We start from the raw sequence: 27,780 nt of genomic DNA on the forward strand, positions 1-27,780 counted from the left end.
GGAAAGGGAAAAGGAAGGGGAAAGGGAAAGGGAGAGAGACAGAGAGAGAGATAATACACGAAGTAACAGATCCAGACTTGGCTGTCAGGCAGTGGTTAGTACCACAAAGAAAACTAAAGCAGAGAAAGTGGAAAATCAAAGGGGGGAGTGGGGGGTGCTATAAAATAGTAAGGACTTTTTTTTTCAGCAAAGGCACCAAACTTCTACTCCAATACATGTTCTTCCAGTGCTTGCAGGTACCAGGTAAGGGGCTCTCCCTTCCCCTTGGGGTGTAAGGGTCCCTGCCCTTGGACCTCCTAAGTGCCCTTGCCTGGGCTCCGTGTCCAGCCAGCCACCGGCCCTCAAAACCAGCACCTCGGAGTTCTGTTGTTTATTCTCAAGAAGGTTCTGGAACTCTGCTTGGGCACGGGCCAGCAGGCAAACCTCCCTCAAGGGAAGAATCCCAAGTCGCTGCGTTACAGTCAACGCTTCGTTTTTGACCAAAAACGGAATTGACCGGCTGCATCGCCTGGCCCAATCCACCAGCCTAGGCCCAGAAAGTTCTTTGTACTCAGGAGGAAGAAATATGGCTACTGAGAACAGCCTAAAGGTATGTGCCATCTGGACGCTGGACTCTCCAGCAGCTGTTCGGTGTTTATGAGAGACTTTTGCAATATGGGGCGGTGCTTATGACCCACTGTTACCACTGTTAAGGAAAGAAAGAAAGGAAAACTGATGGCTGAATGCACAGAGGGCACTCCTCTGCTTGGGAGTAAGGCTGAGGCAAGACAGACACAGACAAACCCTCTGGCAGGTGGGTGAGTGGATGGACATTCTTTTTCCTGGTTTTGTGGGTTTTTCTGCAGCTTCCAGCTGTCTAAAATGAGCACATATTGATTCCCTAATCAGTAAAAAAAAAGAAAAAGAAAAAAAAGAAAAAAAAAGAAAACTGCCAGCAAAAATCTGAGAAACAGAAAAAATTAGACATGAGGTTGAGAGATGAATTAAGTAAGGTTCTGAAAAGTGGGAGAAAGGTGTTTCTCCCAAGACGACAGGAAAGAACCTGGGGAGCGTGGAGTCAGAGCATATGCTCTATTTTCGGGGGGGGGCGGGGAGTGCTGCGCATTGTAGGATGCTTAGCAGCGTCTCTGGTCTCCACCCTCTGTGTTAGCACCGCCCTCCTCCATCCCAGTTGTCACAACCAAAAAAGTCTCCAGACACTGCCAAGTATCCTGGGAGGCACAGATGTTCCCCCGCTAAAAACCACTGCTCTAAATTTTAGAGCAGTCTTCCTAATAAAGACACCAGAGTACATAGGAAGGTTCTTTACCTTCCGGATACAAAGGTTAATGAGTCAGTTTGTAACTCTCTTTGCCACCGAAAGGAAAGGAAAGGAAAGGAAAGGAAAGGAAAGGAAAGGAAAGGAAAGGAAAGGGAAAAGAAAAGAAAAGAAAAGAAAAGAAAAGAAAAGAAAAGAAAAGAAAAGAAAAGAAAAGAAAAGAAAAGAAACAGGAAGAAAAAAGTTTCCTACAAATCAGTGTAATAAATCCCTGCCAGGACTGGTCAGTATCTTCTCTTCCTAAGCCTACTTCCTGTTACCTCTACTATTCCCTACCCCCCTGGGAAAGAATCCCCCCAAACCAACAACTCTCCCCCTTCAGCCTGGGTGTTCTAAAAAAGATCTGATTAATCCAACAAGGGAAAAAAAAGTTTCCCTTTAGGGGAAGCCAAAAATGTGGCTCAAACAAATTCAGGGTCATTGGCTCTTGGAAACCTGCCACAGCTGAGCAATATCGGACCCCGATGCCAAGCTGCAGTGCCGGGGGCCCCTCCGAGAGAGGGAGAAAGTGAAGACGCCGCCCAGTGTGAGTTCAGACCCACAGGGCTGAGGACTTCTGGGGGTGGCTGTACGGCTAAATTGGGAAAATGACCCCGCAGTGGTGCAAGGGTGGCATTTTCATTGCCAAATTAAGTGCTGACGTGGCCAAAGGAAAAAAGAAAAAAAAAAAAAAAGTAATTGGCAGTATTCCGTGTTCTGCACCAAATGCTTTGGATCTGGTGGTGGTGGTGGAGGAAGGGGACTGAAAAAACCCATCTGTGGTCAGCAGAGTTTAAGGATGCTCCCTGTGCACCTGGGATACAAAGGAGGGAGACCTCGTTCGGGAGGAAAAAGATTCAGTAAAAGGCACACGTGTCACCTGAGAGAGCATACAGGGTTGTTTTCACCTGAAGGAAGCTGGACTGTGACGTACAGGGGCCGTGGGGATGCCTCATCCAGCACGTGGCAGGGGCATGACAATCAGAGGAAGGCAACCCTGAAGCAGGAGGGAAGCAGGCTAGACTTAAGACAGAACTTTCCGACCCCTAGAGCAGAGACACGTAGAAACTCATTCCCACCAGGAATGATAAACTGGAGGCATTTCTTGCCTCACGCTCGCAAAAGGAAACACTTTTAATACCAAGAGGGTTCAGAGCAGCATAATTTAAAACAGCCAAAACATGGAAACAACTTGACCTGTCATCAAGGGATGACTGAATAAACAAAATGGGGTGTATTACCCAGCCACAGAAAGGTTATCAAGTATAGACATGTGCTATCACACGGGTGAGCCACAGAAACATCACACGAAGCAAAAGAAACCAGCTCACTAAGGACCACACGGTCTAGAATTCCATTTACATGAGATGCCCAGAACAGACAAATCTAGAGGCAGAAAGATGAGCAGGTGTCAGGGACCTAGGGGGCTGGGAGAAAATGGGGAGTGATTGCTAACGGCTACGAGGTTTTCTGGAGGGGTGACCGGAATGTTCTAAAGTTGGTTTTGGTGATGGCTGCCCAACTCTCAACGTGCTAAACATCACTACACTGTATGCTTTAAATGGGAGGATCGTATGCTATGCCAACTGTATCTCAATAAAACGTGACAAACCACTGGGGCTCCTGAAGCACACTAATGCAGAGGCAATGGACGAGCCCTGACCCCAGGCAGACACATAAAGCACGAAGGGAAGGAGCAGACGACTGAAACTTAGGCCAGACTTGAGGTCCCACCCCTGCCAGCAGCCGCTGTGTGTCCTTGGCCAAGTTGCTGCCCCTCTCTGACATTCACTGGATGCCCCCTGCATTGAGACCAAACCCCAAACTCCTCACCCTGAAAGGCCATCTCCCACCACTGTCCCTTCACCCACCGTGGTCTGGCCACCCTGGCCTCCTTTCCATTCCCTGCGTCAGCACACTGTTCCCTGGATTTTCTCCTTGCTGGCAACCTTCCATGCCAAGGTCACCTCCTCAGAAAGGGGCGTCTCTGACCACCTTGCATGGCCAGGTGTCATCCACATCACTCCCTAGCTCATCATCCTGTGTGGTTTTTTTTTTCTTCATAGCACTTAACGCTCTAGGAAACCATTTATTTCTTGATTTGTGTTTTGCCCTTTTCTCCCAACAGATTCCAAGGTTCATGAGGATAGGGATCTGTCTAGATGTCATTCACTTCTGTCTCCCCAAAACCTAGAATAGTGTTGTTCTAGGAATTCCTGAATTCCTAGCCCCCAGTAGCTCCGAAAGTGACTGTATTTGGAGACAGGTTATCTGCGGGTGTAATGAGTTGAGGTGAGGTCATTAGGGCGGGCCCTAACCCCATATAACTGGTGTCATTATAAAAAGGGGAAATTGAGAGACAGAAACACGTCAGGTTTCTGTGTGAAAGACGGAGGCAGATGTGGGGGTGACGCATCTATAAGCCAATGGCCGCCAGCAGCTCTCCAGAAGCCAGGGGAGGGGTGGAACAGCCCTCCCTCAGAGCCTCGGAAAGAATCAGTCCGGTGAACACCTCGGTCTTTGGCTTCCATTCTCCCAAACTGTGAGAGATTAAATTTCTGTTGCTTAAGCCGCTCAGCCTGTGGCACTTTGTCAAGGAAGCCCCAGGGACTTAATACAAACACTCAACACATAGTAGACGCTTAATAAAAATCTGACTACCTCGATGAAGAGTAGACAGCTCTTTCTTAGGGACCGGCCCCATTCACAGCTACAGGAACCCAGCTGTCCCTGACACAGAAGGGACAAGTTTCCCTAAACCTCACTTTCCTCACCAGTGAACCGGGAATCACAATTCTACTCCCTCGTGAGTCGATGGAAGCGGTCAACAAGGGAACTCCGGCAGAGAACAGGGGCCCCGGGAAGCCCTCAGCAAGCAGCGGCTGTGTCTTAGATCCGTATCACAGACGTTCCGAGAACAAAAGCACCCGTGCAAATTGCCCAACGAGGCAGTCCCGCAGCCCTGCCCCTGTGGACAGTCTATCTGAGGCCTCCCTGGGGACAAAGCACATAAAGAACGTGCCCCGGAGGCTGGGGGAGTCTGTAATTTGCTCCTGGAGATGGGAGATCAGGGCCGGAAGAGCAATCTCTCGTTTTCATTCTTAGCAATTGCCGCAAGCTAAGGAGCAAAGGTGTCAGATGACCTCTTCCCTCTCTGTGGGGTCAGAGCTCCAAGCAGAGAGGGGAGGAGAGGAGCCTCTGAGATGCCAGTCTGAGTGATGAAACACAGGGCAGCCTGAAGGCGGCAAACCAATCCCCTGAAATCTAAGCCAACAGAGAAGAGAGGACGGATTCTTAGAAGTCTCACCACAGAAGCCTTCAAATAAGGACAGGGTGAGGTTCCAGCTTTTGGAGTCCTGGCCCGAGAGGACACAGTGGGTGCGGCAGGTGGGAAGGGGGCAGGTCTGCACTGACCTGGCAGGTGCCAAGGGCATGGGGTGAAGAGATGGGCACTCTTCCTGGGGCGGGTAATGACAACAGCTGTCATGGCCCGAACACTGTGTGCCAGGCACTACGCCCAAGGCTCTATGGAATTCAGCACATGAAATCTCCACCGAGTGCCAGAAGACTGTTCTGTTATTATCAGTGGGGAAACTGAGGCTCAGAAGGGTTTGGGGGACCCTAGTAAGAGGGGCAGTGGGGGGCACCTGGGTGGTTCAGTCGGTTAAGCATCCCACTTTGGCTCGAGTCATGATCTCACGGTTCACGGGTTCGAGCTCCACGTCGGGCTCTGTGCTGACAGCTCGGAGCCTGGAGCCTGCTTCGGATTCTGTGTCTCCCTCTCTCTCTGCCCCCACCCTCTCTCTTTCAAAAATAAACATTTAAAAAAAAAAAAAAGAGGGGCAATGGGACTCAAACCGAGGTCTTGCCAACCAGCAGCCTACAACCCCCACGACCCTCACATCTGTTCTAGATTATGCCATACAAAGTCACTGCTTCCCACAGCCTCTTGAGAACCTCACCACCGTCCCTGTGCCTGCCGAGAGAACACTGAAGCTCGGCCCAGAGCCACATCGCAGGAAAGTAGCAGGACTTGGGCCCAGATCTGCTGCCCCCACCGCAAAGCGCTGGGACCCCCTCTCAATGCGGCCCCAAAGCGTTGGGACCCTGTAGAGGCTGGCCCGCTGCCGACAGGCCACTGCGGAGGGGGTGTGGGGGAACCTCCGGGAGGCAGCGGGGGTCCAGTGAGGCACCCCGCGCGCCCTACCGTCATCCTGCTCGGACTGCTCCTGCTCGGTGCTGGCGTACGTGCGCAGGAACTCGGCAAAGGCCCCGTCCCGGGCCAGCAGCTCCTGGTAGGAGCCCATCTCGGAGATCTTGCCTCCAGTCATGACGATGATGACATCCACCTGGGGCAGGTAGCTGATACTGTGTGTGACCAGGAGCCGTGTCTGCGGGCAGAGCGGGGACCCGCGAGTCAGCGCCCGGGCATGAGCGCAATTCCCCTAAGCCCAGCGGCCAAGCTTGAGTCTGAGTGCTGGGGACGCCCCCATCTATGGGTGCCTCCCTTCAACACTCACCTGCCAGGAGCTGGGGGGCCGCAGGGAGGGAAACAGATCCCAGCCCCACACTCCAGGGTCGGGAGAGAAAGGACCAATACAAGTACAACACAGCGGGTGCTGGGGGGGGTATGAGACCGAGGGTGGAAGGTTGCAATTTTAACAAGGGTGATGGGGAAGCCTATCTGTGAACAGAAATCTGAAGGATGAGAGGGAGGCAGGGAGGGAACCATGCATGTGTCCAAGAACAGAAAAATGACACAGATACAAAGTAATCTGTGTGCCGTGGCGTCATTTTCTTTTCAAGTAATCCCCCACCTCCCAAAAGACACTACAAAACTTGTACGTCTGTATATATTTTATCCAGTTAAGTCAAGGTTTGGAAGGACGTTCATCAAACTACACGAGTCGGCAAACTTTTTCTTAAAGGGCCAAATGGTAAATACTTTTGGCTTTATGGATCCTCCGGTTGCTATGGCAACCGGTGGTGAAGTTGCCACAGCGTGAAGGTGGTCGTACATACGATGGAAAAAGATGGTCTGTGACCCAATAAATATATATTATATAAATGAAATATGTATATGTGTTATATATAAATATAAAAATATATTTAAACTCAATGCAATTTGCATATGTCACACATTTTTTTTTTCCCCTCCAGATTTTTTCCAACCGCTTCAGAAATGTAAAGACCAGTCTTAGCCAGTCTTAGCTCAAGGGTGGTACAGAAACAGACAGCAAGTGGCCTGGTGACACCTGTCTCCTGAGACAGGGCCTAGGACGCAGGACAAAGGAGGGCCATTTTTTTTTTTTTTTTTTTGCTTTACGTATACACTCTTACACTCTTTTAGATTTTTGATAACGAAGTTTTTTAAATTGAAAATTATGTTTATCCAGAATTTTTATGGTGTGTACAGGATGATGCTTACAACAGGTTAAGTGGCTTGAGGTCCATTATGTATACACATGACATGATAACCTATTTATAAGGCTTGAAATAAGAAAATCTGCATGAGGTAGGGTTGTCCAAAATTGCTTTTTTTTTTTTCTCTGTTGTGTTTTTCTGAATCTTCTCTATTTTCCCCATGGACATGTGGAAAATACTTCTTTCTCCAGAAGAAAAAAACTGAAAAGCAGTACTCCTTCTCAACCATCCTATAATTCCCCTAAAAATGATGATGATGATGATGATAAACGGGTGAGGACACATTTCCTGCCATGTACGGGCACTATAGGCACTTTTCCTGCTCCAAACCTCCGTCCCTCAGCCTACAGCCACGTCAGCAGGGAAGGGAGAGCTGCCCCATCAGTCAGAAGGGATAGGATTTCCCTCTGCAAAGCCGCCCATTATTAAATCGGGAAGAGGCGCCTCCTTTGGCCACGTGAAGGCAAGGACTTCAAGTCAGTGTCAAGGACGTCCCCCTATAAGGACAAGAGCAAGAAAGCATGTCCCAGAAAGGCATGCAAGGGAAGCATTAGAAACGTGTTCTGAAGTCCAATTAAAAAAATGGGGGGGGGGGCACCTGGATGGCTCAGTTAAAAAAATGGGGTGGGGGGCATCCGGGTGGCTCAGTCGGTTAAAGATTTGACTTCGGCTCAGGTCGTGGTCTCACAGTTCGTGAGCTTGAGCCCCGTGTCAGACTCTGTGTGGACAGCTGGAAGTCTGGAACCTGCTTCGGATTCTGTGTCTCCCTCTCTCTCTGCCCCTCCCCCATTCATGCTCACTTACTCTCTCTCTCAAAAATAAATAAACATTAATAATAATAATAATAAAAAAATAATCCTGAAAGGTGGGAAGTGAAGGATTCCCAAAGGGGGCACATTTTGACTGAACAAATGCGCGAGGACGGCCAGAGCCGAGCCCTGGCCCTTCGGCAGGTACCTTGTTCTTCAGCATCCCCTTGGGGCCAACCACATTTTCAAATATGTGTTTTCCCACATGGGCATCCACCGCCGACAAGGGGTCATCGAAGAGGTAGATGTCAGAGTCACAGTACACGGCCCGGGCCAGGCTCACACGCTGCTTCTGGCCCCCAGAGAGGTTCACGCCCTGGGAAGAGACACGGCAGAAGGGGGGGGTTCCTAGGGAGCCCTGCTCAGGAGGCAGCAGACCCTGGCTGGCGGCCCTGGAGGGCTGAACCGCCTCCCCTCGTCTGAGCAGGAAGCAGAGGCATGAGATTGTGTCTGCACGGACTGTGCTCAAGGCCGACCACGGAATCCAGCCTCAACCCTAAAACAGGCAGAAGAGAAAACTGGAGCCCCTGGGAGCTGCTGAGCAGACAGCTGGCACAGCGTGGGCATTTGGCAACCGTGGCACCAAGCAACAGGAAGGCTCCGGATCTTGGAGTCTGACAGAAGGCACCGGCAGATGCCGTAACGAGCCCGCTGCCGCTGCTTTGGTTAATAGCTACCACTTTGGCACGCTTGCTCTGATCTCTCACTCACGGTGAAACCACAGAGAGCCAAGGCAGGCTGCACTCTGGGGGTGCCGAAGTTCCCCCCACCCCCACTCACCAGTAGGAAGGGCACCGATTTCTAATTCACACCAGGGCGCTCCATGGAGCACACCGCAGCAGTCACAGCTCTCCCTCCGACTACAGATTATCGATTACCGACTGTCATTTCCGTCTACGGCTGGGAAGTCCAAGTGGACCCCCGCCGGGTTAACGGGGCCCAGTCTCTGCTGAGAGAGATGCCTGCCCTCCCTACACACCCAGGTGGGGTTCAGGCAGCCAGGTTCTTTTTGATGGCCCCTCCGGCCACAGCTCTTTGGCCCGGGGCAGACGTCAGACCCAGTCATACTCTCTCGCTCTAGACTTTTATTGGCAGCCAGACCGGGACTGGCTGAGGAGTCTCCATGTGGCAGAAACAGACACGTGCGTTAAAACAACTCACTCAGGGCCACCTGGGTGGCTCAAGTCGGTTGACCGTCCAACTTTGGCTCAAGTCATTATCTCACAGTTAGTGAGTTCAAGCCTCGCATCAGGCTCTGTGCTGACAGCTCAGAGCCTGAAGCCTGCTTCCCTCTCTCTCTCTGCTCCTCCCCCACTCACGCTCTGTCTCTCTCTCTCTCAAAAATAAGCAAACATTAGTGGGAAGGTGTTTGGACAAGTCACTTAGCCCCCTCTATGCCTCTCTTTCTTCAACCATGAAATGCAAATGACAGTCAATCCCCTCTCATGGGCTTGCCATGAGGATGAAATACATAAAAATGTCTATCACGGTACCTGGCACAGAGCAAATGCCCAACAGCTGCTGGCGACCATATTATTTTTACTATTATCGCTGCTTTGAAAGGGACTGTGGACATCTGAATCACTGGCACCCCTCCTCCCTGTAGAGCGCCCTGTCATGTGACTCCGCAGTCACATGACTGCAAAGGCGAAGGGCACTTCCTGCTCTCCCATCTTTCAGTTCAACCAGGTGAAAAGGACAATATGCCTTAAGGGACACCATCTGGTTTTTCTGTCTCTCTTGGGCTTCTGCTGTCACCACGAGAAGGGTGTCCCCCTGTAGAGCTATCGCCCCTTCAGCCGAAGCCCCAGCAAAAAGCCATGCGGGGCAGACCCCAGCCAACCCCATGGCCTACAGGCGAGCTCAGCTGGCCCGTGACACGGAGCAGAGCTGCCTGACTGAGCCCGGTGTGGGTCAGCCAACCACAGTCAAAAGGGAGAAGAAGTGTTTAACACAAGCCCCTAAGATTTTGTGGCTGACTGATACAGGTGCCATGCTGAGGCTGTACCGACTGACCTTCTCACCAATCTCCGTCCGGTCCCCGCTGGGCAGGATCTCCAGATCTGGGAGGAGGGCACAGGCTTCGATCACTGCCTTGTAATACCGTTCCTGGAGCGGGCGTCCGAAAAGGATATTTTCTCGGAGAGAATCATTCTGAATCCAGGCCTGCTGGGGGACGTAGGCCACTGAGCCCTAGGCAGCAAATACAGAAGGCAGCAAGACAGACAGACAGACTCGGTTAACAAGATGGCAGCTGGCCCATCCACTCGCCAGGAGGATTCTACTTCCCGAGACGCTCAGCAAGGGGGAAAATGAGTCACGACAGACTCAGATGCCAGACCTGGGATCAGACCCCACACTAGGTCAATCGCAGACTCTAATATCAGGAATTCAAGAGCGGAAATCTGCATTAGTGAGATTACAGGTCTGTATTTAGTTAAGAATTCACTAAATGCCTCTAGCAGTGAACAAAACTCCTGCCTCTCAAGAAGTGGGGCACCTAGGTGGCTCAGTCAGTTAAGCATCCGACTTCGGCTCAGGTCATGATCTCACGGTTTGTGAGTTCAAACCCCAAATCGGGTGAGCTGTATCCCCGATTCGGGCTCTACAATGACACTGGAGAGCCTGTGTGGGATTCTCTCTCTCTGCCCCTCTGTGACATTCTCGGATTCTCTCCCAATCTGTCTGCCCTTGCTCACTTGCACTGTTTCCCAAAAATAAAAAAACTTAAAAAAAAAGATAAGTCCCTGATGTGATAAAAAAAAAAAAAATTCTTTGATTACAGTTTGGGGTAAATGCTAAGAGAGAAAAAAATGAGTCCTTTAGAAAGTCCTTTAAGGGGCACCTTGGGTAGCTCAGTTGGTTAAGTGACTGACTCTTGGTTTCAGCTCAGGTCATTATCTCACGACTTTGTGGGTTCAAGCCCCACATTGGGCTCTGTGCTGGCAGCACAGAGCCTGCTTGGGATTCTCTCTCTCTCCCTGTCTTTGCCCCTCCCCTGCTCATGCTATCTGTCCCTCTCAAATAAACAAACTTTAGAATAAATAAAAATAAATATATACATCAATAAAAAGTCCTTTAAAAGGGAGCCAGGATGACTCAGTCAGTTCAGCGTCTGACTCTTGATTTCAGCTCAGGTCATAATATCACAGTTGTGAGACTGAACTCTGCACTGGGCTCTGGGCTGAACATGAAGCCTACCTGGGATTCTCTCTCTCTGTCTCTCTCTCAATAAATAAATTAAAAAAAAAAAAAAAGTCCTTTGAAAAGAGAGACCTAGCTTGGGTCATCAGGGAAGGATTCCTTGGGGAAATATCCTTGATGAAATTTAATCAAGGTTACTTCTATGTCAAATCATCGGTTTCAAAGGACCAACAGGTGAGGGTTAGTTGGTGTGACAAATGAGAAACGGAAAAGCATTCCAGTCAGAGGGAACAGCATGCACAAAGGTCCAGAGACAAGTAGAACCTGGCACATCCAAGGAACAGGAAGGCCAGGATGACTGGAACATTCTGTGAAGGGGAAGACAGGTAGGAGTGAGCTGGAGGGCAGCAAGGGCCGGCCCACCCCAGGCCAGGGATCCAGGTGAGGAGCCTGGGCTTTACTGGAAGGGCAAGGGGAGCAAAGATTACTATTATTTTTTTTAATGTTTATCTATTTTTGAGAGAGAGAGGGAGAGGGGGAGAGAGAGAGAGAGGCAGGCGCACAGAGCGTGCATGTGTGCGAGCAGCAGAAGGGGGCGGGGGAGAGCGAATCCCAAGCAGGCTCTGTGCTGCCAGGGCAAACCCCGATGTGGGGCCTGAACTCACAAACCGTGAGATCACGACCTAAGCCCACCAGGAGTCGGACACGTACCCGACTGAGCCACCCAGGAGCCGCTACGAGTGAAGGTTCTTCCATAAGGGAATTCTAGAGGGATACGGTTGGGAGAGGGACCCAGGTATTTCAAATCTCAATCTTCATTCTCAGATAAATAACTAAACTAATACCCTAACTGACAGGAGGCCAAAATGTCACAAAGTCTCACCACAGAACCCACAGAAAATTCAGACATGGCATACCCAAGTAAAATATTTGGAGAAAATTAATATTTTAAACACATTTCTAGCATGCTCCTTTGCAGGGCAAAATAACCAGTCAGAGAAATCAGTTCATCAAACCAAATACTCAGTGCACCCTCAGCTTCTAAGAGATGCATCATTTCTGCATTTAAAGCCTTTTTTTTTTTTTTTTTTTTTACTTTAAAAAATGTTGCTCTCTGGGGGACATGTGACAACATCTAGACCCTCCTGGTTATCACAACCGGAGTCGGCTATCAGCATCTAGTGGACAGAGGGCGGGAATGCTGCTAAGGCTGTGACACAGCATAGGACAAGCCCACCACAGCAGAAAACCATCCAGCCCACACGTCAAGAGCGCTACGGTGGTGGAAACGCATTAACGACGCAGAACACAATGTGGACAGTTTGGAGCGTACTTCCAGAAACGTAGGGCACGCTGCCCATTAAGCTCACTTTACAACGTGTACTTTCAAAGTAGCGACGGAATATTTCCGAAAACCGCAGCTAAACGCCTTCAGTGTAGACCCAACTAACGTAACGTATACTTTTCTAGCGACGCATATCAGGCTAAAGGGCCTCATATAAACAAACAAAAACACCAAACAAAAAAACAAAAACAAAAAACCCGAAGAACAAAAAAAGGACTTTGCTCTGAAATAAAAACAACTGCATAAACCAGCATTCCTAGGAGGAGATTCCAAGGGACAATAGTTCTGGGGATGCAAATACTTGCACGGGCCAAGTATGCCCGGGACACACTGGGTTAACCAAACTTAAATCAGTTTTCTTCTCCGTGTGGGACTTCTCAGAACCTTTACTTTATTCACGTTTATTTTAAGTCTCCAAGAGGGAGGGGAGCTGCGTGTGCATTCTCTCCCGAGCCTGTCTGAGCCCAGAACTCTCCTCCTCAAACAACCGCAGGATGAGTCTAGCAGACCACACTGAAGGACTGGCGTCCAGGAAACTTCGAGGGACGCTTCCTACTCCAGGGCAACTCCTTCATGGTGAATCAGCTAAACGCAAAACAAGGCTCTCGACTTACAGCGAGATTCATGTGTTCACTGAAGCAGCCTCTTAAATTCTCTCTTGAGGAATATTCCAACTTAGCTCCAAGTCCTGTGCATTTTAAAAACCAATAAATCTCTAGTTCTTCTTCCATTCTTCTATTAAGAATTCAAGGAAACACTCAGAATTTAAACAGCTCTCTTAACCAGAATTCTCCAACACAATACCCCAAAGACACAGATCAAAAATGTTACATTTTGTTACATTTATAAAAAGAGATACAGACACAGACCCACGGACAGAGACAACAAGCCAGAGGGACTCACGTGTCAAGAGAGACCACAAGATGCACACTGAGGGCCAGAGGTGGGGAGAGGATTAGAGGCAGTGAGTGGACCAGGGAGCACCCGTGTGTTCACAGAGTATTTATCGAGTGCCTGCTACCTGCTGGGCACTATTCTCTGTGTTAGGACACAGCGGGAAATAAGCGACATCAACTCTGGCCTTCGAGGGGGCACAGAGAAGAGCAGGGCGAGTGCGAGAGAAGGAGGCAGACCTCGCTGCTCTCGCTTCCTGCACAGGGGCCGCCATCAAACAAACCACAGCATCGCACTTGACTCTCCTCTCAGGCCAGCCACGCCCCCACCCCAGCCCCCTCAGTCCTTGTCCTACCTTGACAGACACGTGGCCCTCCACCTTGTCCATCTCGGCCAGGAGTGCTGAGAGCAGAGACGACTTTCCACAGCCCACCTGGCCCACCACAGCCACCAAGGAACCTTCCGGAACGGAGAAGGTAATGCTGAAATGACATAATGTGCTCTGCCTCAGCCACACCCTTGCCTGAAACAGGTGGTGACCCACCAGAGCTGGATGTACCCAGAGCGGAGAAAGGCGGACGGCAGGGCTGGAAGGAGCCTTCCCAGTCTGGAAATGACCACCGCTGCCCCTACTGCTAAGCTTGGCTCAGGGAGCGTGCGAGGGCCTGGGCACATGAGGCTCCAGGCAGGCGCTGGGATGCGCACGGGTCTTAGAGACGCAGAGGCAGCGGGAGTCACCTGGGCGGCCAGATCATGATCAGGGGGCCAGATTAACCATGCAGGCGACCTGAGGGATAGACAGGAGCCTCAATGTGAACTGTGAAGGAAGAGTAAGCAGCACCAGACACAGAAACCCAGGAAGAGCTTAAGAGAAGGCCCAAGGGTGTGAACGAACAGGTGTGATCGGGGCTTGACAAGTCGACGGCACAGGACGAGGCAGAGGGGAGTAAGGTCAGCCCTGAAGAGGTGGGTGGGCAGCAGGCACGCCCGAAAACCTCAAAGCTCGCTGTGCTGGGGGCCTCGGAGTTTGAAGCGGGGGACCTGCCATGGAGGAATCCGAGTCTGAGAAACACATCTCTACGGAAACCATCCTTTCACAAACGATGGTACCCCAAGTACGACAGTAAGCTCCAGGCTCCACTGGCAAGACTGCCTGTCCAATGACACGGGCCAGTCGCTGGCTGCAGTCAGGGCCTCTTTGGGTTTACTCACCCTGGCTGTGCTTTTCGATGGATGCCGTTACGATTTCAACATATTAGTGCAGGCGTTAGATTCTGCTATCGCTGACTGTTTAAAGCTCATGAACCGATTATGCTTTTGTTCCTGTGCTCAGGGGCGAATGGATGAGGGGGCCACAACAGAAGAGGACGCCCAGTGAGGAGGCTCCTGTGACTGTCCAGGTGAGAATGGGTTATTTTTATAGGGTGAGGAGAGAAAAGGTTTGGGTGGGGAAAGGTTTGGGGAGTTCAAGAGCAGAAGTGGGGGTGAGGCGCATGGAACAAAAAGACAAGAGAGACAGACAAGAGAGAAAAGCTAAAATTGAAGCAGGCAGGAGTGAAGTTAGACATAAGGAAGAACTTCCCAAGCATGCAGCCCCACCATGAATTTTCCAGGTGTAGAAAGAATTTTACCAAGATTCTTTGCTCTAGAGAGTCTGTCCCCCATGCTTCCTCAGTCGATATACAGCAATAATTCGGCTACCCAGTGAGGAGGTAATTGTTAAGAGGCATGGGGGATAAATTTGGCCCCTAAAAAGGTTCCTTCTGGCCCTGTATTTTGGGGACTCCTTTGAGGAAGCCTGACAGAGCCAGTGAGAAAGGCCTCCCCAGCTCAGAAACAAATAAGAGACACTTGACAAGTTGCTTGGGGAACCAGGTCAATTCCTGGACACTGTGTGCTTTGGTACCAGATGGGGAGGTGGCAAGGAAGGGTGACTCGGCAGCTGTAGGCCTGGGAGACGACAGAACAATTCCATCCTGACAAATCCCTTCTGAAAAAAATTCCTTTCAGCAGACCCAAGCCTGCCTGCAACCTGTAACATCACAGCCTTAGACCCAGCCTGGCCGATCAGTACGCTCTATCTCTCCTGGCACAGTGTTTGGCTCAGTGAGGGGCACATGACCCAACCTGGACCAATAAGAGCCAGCTGGGTCTCCCACCGAAGTAAGAGGCACACTGGGAGCTGACGGGGGCTATTTCCCATCATGAGTGGGGAGGCAGCTTGAGAAGGAAGCAGCACACAGGGAAACCAAACAAAGACAAGATGGAGAGAATCCTGATGGCACAGAGTCCCTGGATCATGCTGTACCTGACAGTGGCTCTGAGTTATGCAAGCCAAAAACTGTTGCCTAAACCCATCTGTGCATGGTTTCTGTCTTTTACAATCCAAGGGAACCCTCTGTGCCAGCACACTCTCATCTGCTCCTTCCTGCAGCCCTAACAGGTAGGACTAGACCTATTTCCCCGACGGGTAAATTGAGGCTCAGAAAGGCACAGTGGCTTATTCAGGGTCAAAGAGCTAGAGTGTGGCTGGAATCCACATTTGACCAGAGCCTCCTGGCTCTCTCCACGTCCTGGCTTACCCATTCAGCGTTGGAGGGTCACTCCTGGCCCATGTGAACGTGGCATTCTTCACGGTGATGCTGTTTGTGCCCCCACCTGAAAAGCACCAGACACAACAGGTCAGGCACAGATGAAGCCTGGGGACTGAGCACGAGCAGGAGGCTCTCTCTCTTTTTTTTTTTTTTTTCTCTCTTATCTTTTTTTAAGTTCAATGGCAGGTGCTAGAAACTTGCACTAGACATTATCTGGTTACATTAGCTCTGGTTTCTAAAGAACCCCAACCAGACCCACAAAGCAGAAGGAACCACAACAGGGCTCTGCCTTGAAGGTTACACCATCCAGATGCCCATCTCGCACAGGGTGGGGGGAGCCCCTGGGGGTTTACTCATAGCTCTGAGGTCCCCGTGCCCCCATCTTGGGAAGATCGGGCAGCTCTGGCTGGGGACGCTGAGCAGAAGCCAGGGTCAACAGGGAACAAGCACTGCTCTCCATCAGGTGGGCCTGGCCCTTGGCCCTCACCACCCCTAGGCCCTTGCTTTCTGTTCAAAGTGGGGTCCTTGGCCCAGAGCTACTAGATTGCAGGGTGGCCTCCTAATGCACCTCCCCGGATCCCTTCTCCCGCCACCCCTGCTCCCATCGCAGCAGGTCCAACTTCCTGAAACAGCAGGCACGTGAACTGTGAAAAAGCAGGCTGTGCAACAGGAGGTGGGGTATCACAGGGTGGATGGGGGAGGGAAGAGCGGTAAGACAAAGTCCGCATCCTGTGGATAATGGCTCCTTGGGATTCTAAGCTCCCAGCACCTCTTCCTTTACTTTCTCTCCCCTTCTCTCCCTTTTATACTTTATGCCTCCTTACTTAAAAAAAAAAAAATTTTTTTTTTGACCCTTCATTATGAGCCTCCGTAAAACCACCTAGAGATAAGATGGGCGTGTTTTCAAGCTGTCAAATAAAGAAGTAAATTCCCCCACACAGAGAAGAAACAAAAGCCCATTGCAAGAGGAAGTTACTGGTTAACCTAACCTAACAAGCCCGGTCCCCAGGCCTCCCTGTCCCGTCCCGTCCAGGTATAACACAGACCAAGGAGGAAACTGGAAGGTGCTATTTAAGGAATTTAAAGAAAAGCCACTTGAGTCAGACAAGCTAGAAAACCACCAGACCCGGCCGGGAGTGGCCAAAGTGGCCCCATCTGGCACCCAGGGAGTGTGGATAAACATCTCAATAAGTCAAGCAGCCTAGGAGACTGTCATTAGGGTGGAAAGGGGGTGCTGAGGCCCGGACCACACGAGGAAGCCTGGGGTTTTCCAGAGGCCTAGGGGTTTTCCAACAGGACACTTGCAGGTAATTGTGAGCAATTTTACTACTCTGAAACCTCCATGGGCTGTCCCAAATTTCAGGCCTGCGTTAGGCAGAGAAATGTGACCAGGAGTAGATGGCACCGTAACATTTACGGGGGGGGGGGGGGTTGGGGGGGGGACTAGGTCCTCAGGATGGGAAGAGGGGAGGGGGGAGACTAGGTCCTCAGGATGGCAGAAACTGGTAACCACAGGCCAGGAATGTTGAGAAGAAGATTCCAGCATCCGGTGAGCAGTGGTTCTTAACCAGGGCAACTTTGCCCCCCAAGGGATATAATGCCTAGAGGCAATTTTGGTTGTCAAAACTGGGGTGGATGCTACTGGCATCTAGTGGGTGGAGGCCCGGGATGCCCCTCAGCACCCTATAAAGCAGAGGACACCGCCCCCCCCCCCCCCCCCCCCGCCACCCACAGCAAAGGACCATCTGGCCTTGATTGGCAGCAGTGCCGAGGCTGGGGAACCTGGCCGTAGACGGCTGAGTTGGAAATGTCCCAGATCGCTCCTCTCTTACGCGAGGGACGTAACGGCCACCACAACCACTGGGTCAGCAGGCACCGGGCTAAGCGTTGCACACACCACCGAAGACATCTGAATGCCTACTTGGTGCCAGGCACTACTTGTACCTTACAACCAACGTCTACACACATTCATGCCTCGGACAGTATTTATTGGGCTCCCGAGCCCGACTGTTTGAGTCCAATCCCTGCGTGGCCATGTCCTAGCTGGAGAGCCTTGAGCCAGTTACTTAACTTCTCTGTGCCTCATTTTCCTCATCTGTCGACTAGGACCGATAATAATGAGATGGACCACATAGAGCTGTGCTGCTTGGTGCATAGTAGGTGCTCAATAAAGCTCAGTGAGGGAGACACTGTCCAGTGGACTGGAGCACAGATTCCACTGGCCGGCTGTGGGTGCAAATTCTGACTCTACTTCTTACTAGCTGTGTGAGCAGGTCACTTAGGCCAGTTTCCTCATCTGTAAAATGGGGGTTTCCACAGCTCCTCTGTGTGATGTGTGAGCAGCGGGTGGGGTAGTGTCTGCACGTCCTTAGAGCAGAAAGTGCATGACAGGAGTGTCACTTAAGTGAAAACAGTCACTGCTGGTAATGCTATGAATATTTATTATTAAGTGCTTAGAGATATAGCCATGAGTAAGATCCCCACTCAGGGGGATTGATGAGGAAAGGATAAATTAGTAAGCTACAAAAAAAAAAAAAAAAAAAAAACAAAAAAAAAAAAACCCCAAAAAACAACAAAACCCAATCAACAATAAAAATCCACGTTAACACCCTGCTAGAGAAAGGCACCTTCATCCTCATGACCCATATGGGGAAACTGAGACTCAGAGCAGTGAAGTGACCTGCCGAAGGACAAGAGCTAGAAGGTTGGAGCTGGTCTCCCAACATCTGTCCTTGGTTTGCCCGCCCATCTGCCCAGAACAGAATCAAGATCTGAGCCCTGGATCCTGTCCCTCGGCGGGAGGCCTCACCTCCAGCTGCCTCTCGGTGAGGACACACCAAGGAAACAAGTTGAAGTTCAGCCGCCTGGGCGGTGCAAGATAAGGCCACCCCACTCTGCAGAGCCCCCGCTCCCTGGGGCCTCGCAGACGGGCTTCTGGGCACAGCCAAAGCCAAGGGTAGCCTTTGAGGTACAGAGGAACCAAATGCACACACCGTCTTTCCCAGGCTTCCGCTCGATGCTGTCGGCCTCCAGCTCCTCGTGAGACAGAAAGATCCTGAGGCGTTTGAGGGAGACACTCGCCTACAGAGAAGGCAATTACAGGGTGCAGTTATTTTTAAAAGCATTTTTGCGAAAACAGACCGAGGCCGACTTTCAGTGGTTTCCTCTGGGTGTGGAGGGGCCCACATCCTCCCTCATTTCTGGAGGCTCTGCGTTTCCTACAAGAGCGGGACTTAGAATAAAAAACAGAACAGGTTTTGGTTCTTGTTTGTTTTCCTTTAAAAGCCCACGACCCGTATTAAAAAAGAGGGTAGGGGGACTGTCCCAGATGACAAGGGACTTGTAGAAACAATGACCAAAGGCAGTGGTCCCGTGTAAGGGTTAAAAACTTGCTACCAGTGGGGGCACCTGGGTGGCTCAGTCGGTTAAGCGTCCGACTTCAGCTCACGTCATGATCTCACAGTCCGTGGGTTTGAGACCCGTCTAAGACTCTATGCTGACAGCTCAGGGCCTGCAGCCTGCTCCAGATTCTGCATCTCCCTCTCTCTCTGTCCCTCCTCCACTCGCACTCTGTCTCTCTCTCAAAAGTAGATAAAGATTAAAAAAAATAATAATTAAAAAATTTAAAAAACTTGCTACCAGTGGATAACTAAGTCCCTGAGATACAATGCAGAGTGACCACAGTCAACAACACTGTTTATGAACTTCAAGTTGGCATCTTATTGGTTGCCACCAGAAAAAGGAAACGAAAATTATGTGATGTGACAGAGGTGTTAGGTAACATGCCAGAGGTAATGCCATTGCAATACGCCAGCATATGAAATCAACACGCTGTGTGTACCTTGAATTTAAGCAACGGTACTTATCAACTCTATCTCACTAAAGATAAGTTGAAAGAAAAAAAAAAGCAGAAGAAATTTATGCTGAAGCATTTATGGGTGAAATGTCAAGAGGTCTGGGATTTGCTTTGAAATTCTTCAGGGGCACCTGGCTGGTTAAGTCTGTGAAGCATGCGACTCTTGATCTCAGGGCTGTGAGTTCAAGCCCTGAGTTGGGTGTAGAGCTTACTTAAAAATAAAATCTTAGGGGTGCCTGGGTGGCTCAGTCGGTTAAGCGTCCGACTTCAGCTCAGGTCACGATCTCACGGTCCGTGAGTTCGAGCCCCGCATCGGGCTCTGGGCTGATGGCTCAGAGCCTGGAGCCTGCTTCCGATTCTGTGTCTCCCTCTCTCTCTGCCCCTCCCCTGTTCATGCTCTGTCTCAAAAATAAAATAAACGTTAAAAAAAAATTTTTTTTTAATAAAATCTTAGAAAAATAAATACATAAATACATAAATAAGTTTCTTCAGCAGAGAAAGAAAGGAAGGAAGTGGGGCAGGAGAGGAGACAAGAAGATTTAGACGAACCAAGTGTGGCAAAATGTTGAATCTGGGGGAGTGCTACACACAGTTCATTATTATTATTATACTGTTCTCTCCCTACCTGTGTGTACGTCTGAATTTATTCATAATAAAAGGGGGTTTTATTTGCTGGCTTATTTTTTTTTTTTAAGTTTATTTATTTATTGGAAGAGAGGGAGAAAGCACAAGTGGGGGAAGGGCAAAGAGAGAGAGAGGGAGGGAGAGAATCTCAAGGAGGCTCCACATGGCCAGCACGGAGCCCAACACAGGGCTTTAACCCACGAACTATGAGATCATGACCTGAGTCGAAGTCAGATGCTTACCCGACTGAGCCACCCAGAAGCCCCCATTTCGTTATTTTATTTTTTTTAATAAAGCATACCAACAGAGCTGTACAACCCAATCTTAAGGCTGATCTGTGGCTGAAAATGGGGTTTTCAACATGAACGCGTTCAATGCTGGTGAGAAAAACACGAAAAATACTCCCGGCAGGAAAGTTGTGGGAGCGTCACAGAGCGACTAAGTGGCCGGTTTCCTCTCTTTACAGGGTCACTGTGTGGACCTTATTAACTCTGGGTGGGTCTGGGTTGGGGTTTTTCCAATGGTGGGTCAAGGCCCATCAGTGGGTTGTGAAATCAATTTAGTAAGTCGAGAGGTGCATTCTTTGAAAAAGCAGGTGAAGATAGGGCAGGGTGGAACAGACCAGATCAGAACAGGATAAAATATTTCAGAATCTTACAGAGCACCTGGCTGCATTCAATATTTGCTTTGTATGCTCAAATGTGAGTTCCTTGCCAAGAGGTAAAACGGATTCCTTTCTTTGGGCTATGAGCAAAACAGCACGAAAGCCCCCCGTGGGGGCCTCATCAAGCCAACCGGGCACGGTGGGACGGGTCACACAGAGGGAGTGGTACAGAGGGGGATTTGCGTCATTTCCCCTCCTGCTTCATGTCCCCAGAGAATCCCTCCCTGACCCCCCACCCCCACCCCAGCCTCGCCTGTACCTGCACGATGCTGCTGATGACCATGGGGAGAATATTCAGGGGAAACCGGAGGATGTTGAACAAGGCCAAGGACACGAAAGCTTTCTGGGCATCCAGGATGTTGTTCTTGTCGACAGTCACGTAGACGGCAAATGTAGACAGGGCCACCTGCAAACAGAGCGTCCTTTACTGACTTGTGTCCCCTGGGCAGTGTGGTCAGACCTGCCCCGTGACAGGCCGCCAGACGCAGGTGAAAACGCCTAAGACAGTGTCTAGAACACGGCAAGCACTCAGTAAACACGCAAAGAACTAGATAAGTGAGTGACCAGGAGCTGGAAGTCCTGGCCTCTGTACCAACCTTCTCCAAAGCACACCGTACAGATATTCAGAGAATTCCTCAGTAGTGGAATCCCACCTCTGGGCCGTTGCCCTTGCAACCTTCTCTGCTGGAAACGACCTTCCATCCAGACAGTGGCCTGGCTCCTCCCGCTGACCCTCGGAGAGGCCACCCCACCCCCCTCTGCCTGAAACAACCCTGTGACTGCACCTACTGTACCTCCCGCATATCACAGCACCTACTGCTACCTTTTACTGCAGGACTGTAGGTATTTGTTGTCGGTCTCTTGCACTACAACATAAACTCCACCAAGTCAGGCATGTGGTTTGTACAGGGCAGCATTCTCGGTACCTAGGACAATCCCCAGGCAGGATACCTCCTCTCGCCATGCCTCACATGCCTGATCCGTGAAATGGGTGTGGAGGCGACAGGGAATGCCACTATTTCAAGTTCCTTCCAGCTCACAGAATTTATGATTTTATATCCCCGGGAAAGGAACATTTAAAAAAAAAGGGGGGGGGGAGGGATCAGGGCACCTGGGTGGCTCAGTGGACTGAGCATCCGACTTCGGCTCAGGTCATGATCTTGAGGTTCGAGCCCCACGTCAGGTTCTGTGCTGTCAGCGTGGAGCCCACTTTGGATCCTCTGTTCCTCTCTCTCTCTGCCCGTTCCCTGCCTGCGCTCTCTCAAAACTAAGTAAAACATTAAAAAAAAAAAAAAAAAAAAGAGGGGCACCTGGGTGGCTCAGTCAGTTAAGCGTCCAACTTTGGCTCAGGTCATGATCTCATGGTTCATGGGTTTGAGCCCCATGTCGGGCTCTGTGCTGACAACTCAGAGCCTGGAGCCTGCTTTGGATTCTGTGTCTCCCTCTCTCTCTGCCCCTCCCCTGCTCACCCTTTGTCTCTCTCCCTCTCTCTCTCTCAAAAATAAATATAAAAAAAAAAAAATTAAAAAACAAAAGGGAAAACAAAAATAACGGCCAAAGGTACCACTTTTCCCAGAAGTCAGACTTGCATTAAGCCCTGGGGTGCCTCCTGGGATTTTACTACCCAGGCTGCAGGCCGACCAGGATGGGGGTTCACTTGTCTGAGACAGCAGCACATTACCTCCCTGACCAGGAGAAAGGGAGGACGCCCTCAATAATCCAGGGCCGGGCTGCTCAGCTGGGGAGGGAGGCATGAGATCACCAGGGGGATTTCTGTGCCTCTCCCTTTACTGCTGGAGACACAGAATTGCCAGGTGTTGCCGGGCGAGGCCAATAAGAGGTGTCCCACGAGATCACCCAGGACACGCTATCAGAAGCAATCTGGACAACCCTGGACCCCGACAGACGGACACAAGTCCCTGCCCCCCCACATCAGCCCCAGGATCACAGAGCCATTAAAGGCTTTCCCTGTGGGAAATAAACTGCCCAGGCCTCTGCTTTCCTAAGCTCAGAGCAGGCTGCCGGGAGCCAGGATGTCTGAGTTTGAGCCCTGTCCCTGGTGCGGCAGTGGTCCAGGGCACTTTCAGGGTGTCTGCTGCCCCATTTCTTTGCTACCTACTGGAGGGTAACACAGCTTAAAAATGAAATCCAACAGCTTTGCCGGGAATCAGCTGTGTGACCCTGTGTCACCTCCCTACTCCAAGCAAGCCTCTGCTTTCCTATCTACAAAATAAGGGAATCTGGCTCCACGTGCACAGGGCTGCTGGCCGCGACAAAGCAGGCATTTAAGCAAAGTGCTTAGCACACTGCCCGGGACACGGTAAAACGCAATATATGGCAGCTGTTTTTATTTCTGGTTACAGGACCCAGTCCAAACTCCTTGGTCCACTCTTCCGAAGAATCTACTCACCGGGCCCCAAGGGCAAGGCACTGCAAAGGAGAGCTGGAGCTGGTTGCTGTTCTGGCTCTGAGACATCAACAAGCTACATGACGCACTAGCCTCTCAGCTGAAGACACTCTCACTCAAAATGCCCGATAGATCCACACAAAGGAACAGTATTCAGCCATAAAAAGGAATGAGGTGCTGACACGTGCTACAATATGGATGACCCGTGAAGACACGATGCTACATCAAAGAGAAGCCAGAACGAGCATCAAAGACCGTGTCTTATGTGATTCCAGGGATAGGAAACGTCCACAAGAGGCAAACTACAGAGGCAGAAAGGAGATGAGTGGGGCGCCTGGGTGGCTCAGTGGGTCAGGCGTCCAACTCTAGATTTTGGCTCAGGTCATGATCCCACGGTTCGGGGGTTCGAGCCCCATGTTCAGCTCCACACTGGCAGCACGGAGCCTGCTTGGGATTCTTTCTCTCCCTCTCTCTGACCCTTCTCTGCTTGTTTTCTCTTTCTCAAAATAGATAAATAAACATTAAAAAAAAAAAAAAGGTTAACGTGTGCTAGGTAGAGCTGGAAGAGTAGGGAGGGACTATCAGTGACTACAGGGTTCCCTTCTGGGCTGTTAGAAATGTTCTGGAACTAGACAGTGCTGATGGTTGCACAACCTCGTGAACATATTAAACACCACTGGGTTGTATGCTTTAACACAGTGAATTATATTTCAGCAAAAACAAACAAACAAACAAAAAAAAACTAAGAACAAAAAAACCACCTCCTAAAGTCAGTCTGCTTTACTTAGTGGAGAAGCCAAGTCTTGACTCAGGCCCCAGGGCTTGTCTGGTTTGTAAAATCCTTTCCCTGTAACTTGCCTGACCTCCTCTCCTATCCTCCGTGGCCTCCATGACTATTCCCTCTATGGGGTGGGCACAGTCCTGCCACAGGGCCTTTGCATGTGCTTTTCCCTCTCCTTGGTGGGGGCCCTCACTTCCACCGGGCCTTTACTCAAGCGTCACCTCCTCAGTGAGGTGCTCAACCACCCTTTTTAAAACCACAAGCCCTCCCTACTGCTCTGTCTCACATCTTTTTCTTTTCCGTAGCCCCACAGATTAGCGTGCTATATGGTATATTTACTATCCGCACGAAGACAGGGAGCAACCGCACGTGGCCCATCAGTTCCACAGCCCTGGCTTCTCCAGGAAGTGGAGTTCATTCTTCCTCAACGACTAATTGAGCACCTGCTGTGTACCGGCACTGTGTGGCGAGGGGCGAGGCAGGCTGGGCGTTCCTGAGACTCACAGTCTGGGGGAAGCAGGTGTCAACGGAGTTCTCTCCAGCAGCGGGGCATCTGGACGTGTGCGGAGGCGAGTGAGGTCAGCGCAAAGACTGGGGCTGTAGGCGAGCTGGGGGCTGGAGTGTGCCACAGCCTTGTAATGGGTGAAAGTCAAGGAGGTGAGGAGTTTTCTGCAAGCAATGAAGAACAAGGGTGCCGCTCCCAGAGCTAAGAGTGCCTCCACATTGAGAAATGCAGCTCACAGGTGAGCCCATCTACTCCAGCCCAACTCCTCTTGTGTGTGTGGACCTGTGTTCTTTTTGTCTGCCCAGCATCCATTCCTGCTTCTGGTTACAATACTGCAATTTTTTTTTTGGGAAACAAAATTTCTCCGAGTATCAGGACGTGACTTTGGCCATAAATGAACTGCCCGAAAGAAAACCCCATGGAGAATGCAGAGCTGAGAGACAGAGAGGGGGGTCATTCCCTTTGAAATACCTAGATCCAGCCATTCCTGAAACCCCAGTCATGGTCAAAACCAGCACTTTCCTATACTTTTCAATTTTGTGACTTCAAAATCCCACTTTTTTTTTTTTTTAACTTTAGTCAGTTGGAGTTAGGTTTCTGCCAATTGAAAAATAGTTCCTAACATGGCTTATTCAAATCTTTTACTCATTCAGGTTTTCCTCCACATTACATTTAATGAATGTGTACCACGTGCCCAGAGATACAAGCAGGAGGAAACAAAAAAAAGATAAGGTCCATGGATGATCTGATCAGCAGAGAATAATTGCCATATGGAATGATAATCGTCCTAACGAAGGGAGATACAGGGTAAGTAGAAGGCGAAAAGCTCATAAATCTTCTAAGACAGAAAATGCTAAATATTGACGGCTGCCTGGGGCTACTATTTTAGCAAAGTGCATTAAGCGTACATGATAGATGCCAGGCTCTGCATTTCAGAAAAACAGGCCCATTAATCCCGCCACAATGTCAGCCCTGCTCCTGTCTGACCTCCCTAGGCCTCTGTCTTCCATCAACCCTACTGGGGGGTAAACACCTCATCATTCTTGAAGCACAGGAATTCGCCAGTGGAAAGAATAGGCCAACACCTTCCAAGAGAACCAAACGCTACATATTTCATCCTAATGTAGTCAGAGGCTTAGGTGTCTGGGCTGGGGCCACGGTCCCCAAATGACACCCAGGCTCATCGGTTTCATGCCCAGCAACTTAATGGACTCCGCCTCTGGAAGCCCGCTGCCCCTGCCTTTCCCCATCCCCACTACCCCGTAGTGAGTGGCAAATTCATGGTCCAGAAAAGCCAGTCCCCCTCTTAAGCATCTCCTGGGCCATGGCTTTCTGGCGGAGGCTAGGGCAGGAGACGTGAAGTGAAAAGTCAGTACATACAGGGGACAAGCTAGAAAGAATACACTGGGTCAGAGGACCTGACGACCAGAGGACCAGAGGACCAGAACCAAGGGTCATGGGAAAAGGCTTCCCCAGCCGAAGTCTAACCAAGCCCACAGATTAAAAAAACCCTGTCACTTACTCCCCCTGGCTGCAGATCTTTACCTATTAGAAAAAAAACAAAAAGTACAATTCAAAACGCCTTGGATTTCTTTATGATTTGCCATCACTTGTAAGAAAGTAAAGTAAATAAAAGAGATGCATAGGTTTAATTACATTTATTATGTATAGTCACTGCTATGCTGATTTATGCACAGGCTTTCTGTGCACTCAAAAAAAAAAAAAAAAAAAAAAAAAGAAGCTGAGTGACTAGGGCTGAAGAGGAAAAAGGCTGTGCCTTTCCTTGCAGACCAGCAGTTCTCAACTGGAGGGACACCTGACAAAGTCTGGAGACACCTGTGATGGTCACATTGCACAGAGCCTGACGCTATCTCACAAACTGTGAGATCATGGCCTAAGCTGAACCCAAGAGTTGGACGCTTAACTGACTGAGCCACCCAGGGGTCCCACATCCAACTCTTGATTTTGGCTCAGTCATGATGTCGTGGTTCGAGCTGACAGCGCAGAGCCTGCTTGGGATTTTGTCTCCCTCCCTCTCTGCCCCTCCTCTGCTTGCATTCTTTCTCTCTCTCTCTCAAAATAGGCAAAACCAAAATTAAAAAAAAAATGAGTATCACCTGTGCAAAGGAGAATATTTAATAGTTACAAACACACAGAAACTATTTAACAGTTTAAAGGAAAAATAATCAAAAGCACACCCTCTATAACCACCATCCAGTCTTCGAATACTTTTTACTTCTAAAAACCAAAGAAAGCTGTCAGAGACCTGGAGAAAGTTAGGGAGACCGAGGGTTCTGAAAGAATGAGCTGGCAGAACCTTCTAGCCCAGAAGGCTGGCGCACGTGAGCCAGAAAGGATCGAACAGAACTTGGAGTCCCAGAACAGCTAAAAGATGTCACTTCGTGTGCCAACTGTAGTCAGCTGACAGCAATCACCTGGCGGGCCGCCTGGGAGAGAACCCCATGACTGGCTGGGGATGTCCAGGGTGGGCATGGGAGCGGAGGGCAAGCAGGGGCCCACACATGACAAGCCCTGTGGCCTAACCCCTTCGTGTTTCTTTTGCAAAAACCCAGAGGCAGGGAGGTAGACTGACCGGCCTCAGGGCACACCGTGAGCTGGCAGTAAAATTCAGCAGGCATCCAGACTCCAAGCCAGGGTTCCACACCTGTTTTTGTCTGGCCCACGCGCTTAAACCATTTTACACGATTCATTTTTTTTTAAATATCAAAATAATAGTATTTTATGACCCAGGAAGATGACATGAAATTCAAATCTCAGGGTCTATAAATACATTTTTACAGGAACACAGCCACGTCCGTTTATGGAGGTATTATGCACGGCCACGCTGGCAGACGACAAGAGTTGGGGCAGACGCTGGATGGCTCAGAATGTCTACAACGTTCACGAACTGCTCCTTTGCAGAAAAGGTTTGCTCACTTCTGCTTTTTGCCAGCGTTTCTCAAACTTCAACGTGTGTACCCACCACCTGGGTGTGGGGCGGAGGTGTTCAGTAAATTCAGATCCTGTTTTAGGCCGGTCTGCAGTAGGGCCTGAGTCTCCATGTCTAATAAGCGCCTTGGCGATGCTGATGCTACTGGGCCTCGACCACACTGTCAACAGTGGGCATCTACTCCACTCCTCAAAGTGTGGACCCCAACCAAGGGCAATCGGTAACGCCAGGGAACCCGTCAGCAATGCAAATACTCACGCCCCACCCAGACCTACTGGATCTTGTTTCAACAAGCCTCCCAGGTGATTCTGATGTGGGCTCGAGTTGGATCCTCACTGCTTTCCACCCCACTGCCTCCTGGGCGAGTTCAGACTCTGGGAGACATGAAGTCGAGCCTGATGAAAAACCCAGCGTCAGAAGGAACACACTTTGACACACCCTGAAAATGCAAGACTTTCCTTAAACATTCCACCTGTGACTCGAATG

The 27,780-nt window shown here is 50.2% G+C and overlaps 1 protein-coding gene and 1 long non-coding RNA gene across 4 annotated transcripts in view; one reads left to right on the forward strand and one right to left on the reverse strand.

Annotated features, from left to right (window-relative positions):
* The window catches only part of ABCC1 (ATP binding cassette subfamily C member 1), a 139,967-nt gene that overhangs the window by 30,411 nt on the left and 81,776 nt on the right, over nucleotides 1–27,780 (reverse strand). For all 3 annotated transcript variants that reach the window (XM_042971136.1, XM_042971137.1, XM_042971135.1), the window contains 7 exons: nucleotides 20,911–21,057; nucleotides 18,501–18,588; nucleotides 15,496–15,571; nucleotides 13,269–13,395; nucleotides 9,547–9,723; nucleotides 7,679–7,846; nucleotides 5,505–5,688 (listed from right to left, as the gene is read on the reverse strand). In XM_042971136.1, coding sequence (XP_042827070.1) covers nucleotides 5,505–5,688; nucleotides 7,679–7,846; nucleotides 9,547–9,723; nucleotides 13,269–13,395; nucleotides 15,496–15,571; nucleotides 18,501–18,588; nucleotides 20,911–21,057 — 967 coding nt within the window. The remainder of the gene's footprint in view (nucleotides 1–5,504; nucleotides 5,689–7,678; nucleotides 7,847–9,546; nucleotides 9,724–13,268; nucleotides 13,396–15,495; nucleotides 15,572–18,500; nucleotides 18,589–20,910; nucleotides 21,058–27,780) is intronic.
* On the forward strand, nucleotides 378–27,228 carry LOC107180133. The gene is made up of 5 exons (XR_001510866.2): nucleotides 378–589; nucleotides 14,247–14,313; nucleotides 24,145–24,582; nucleotides 24,998–25,151; nucleotides 27,146–27,228. It is a non-coding gene; the product is annotated as an uncharacterized LOC107180133 (long non-coding RNA).

The sequence above is a fragment of the Panthera tigris genome, chromosome E3 (genome assembly GCF_018350195.1).
Source record: "Panthera tigris isolate Pti1 chromosome E3, P.tigris_Pti1_mat1.1, whole genome shotgun sequence".
NCBI classification, from domain to species: domain Eukaryota; kingdom Metazoa; phylum Chordata; class Mammalia; order Carnivora; family Felidae; genus Panthera; species Panthera tigris.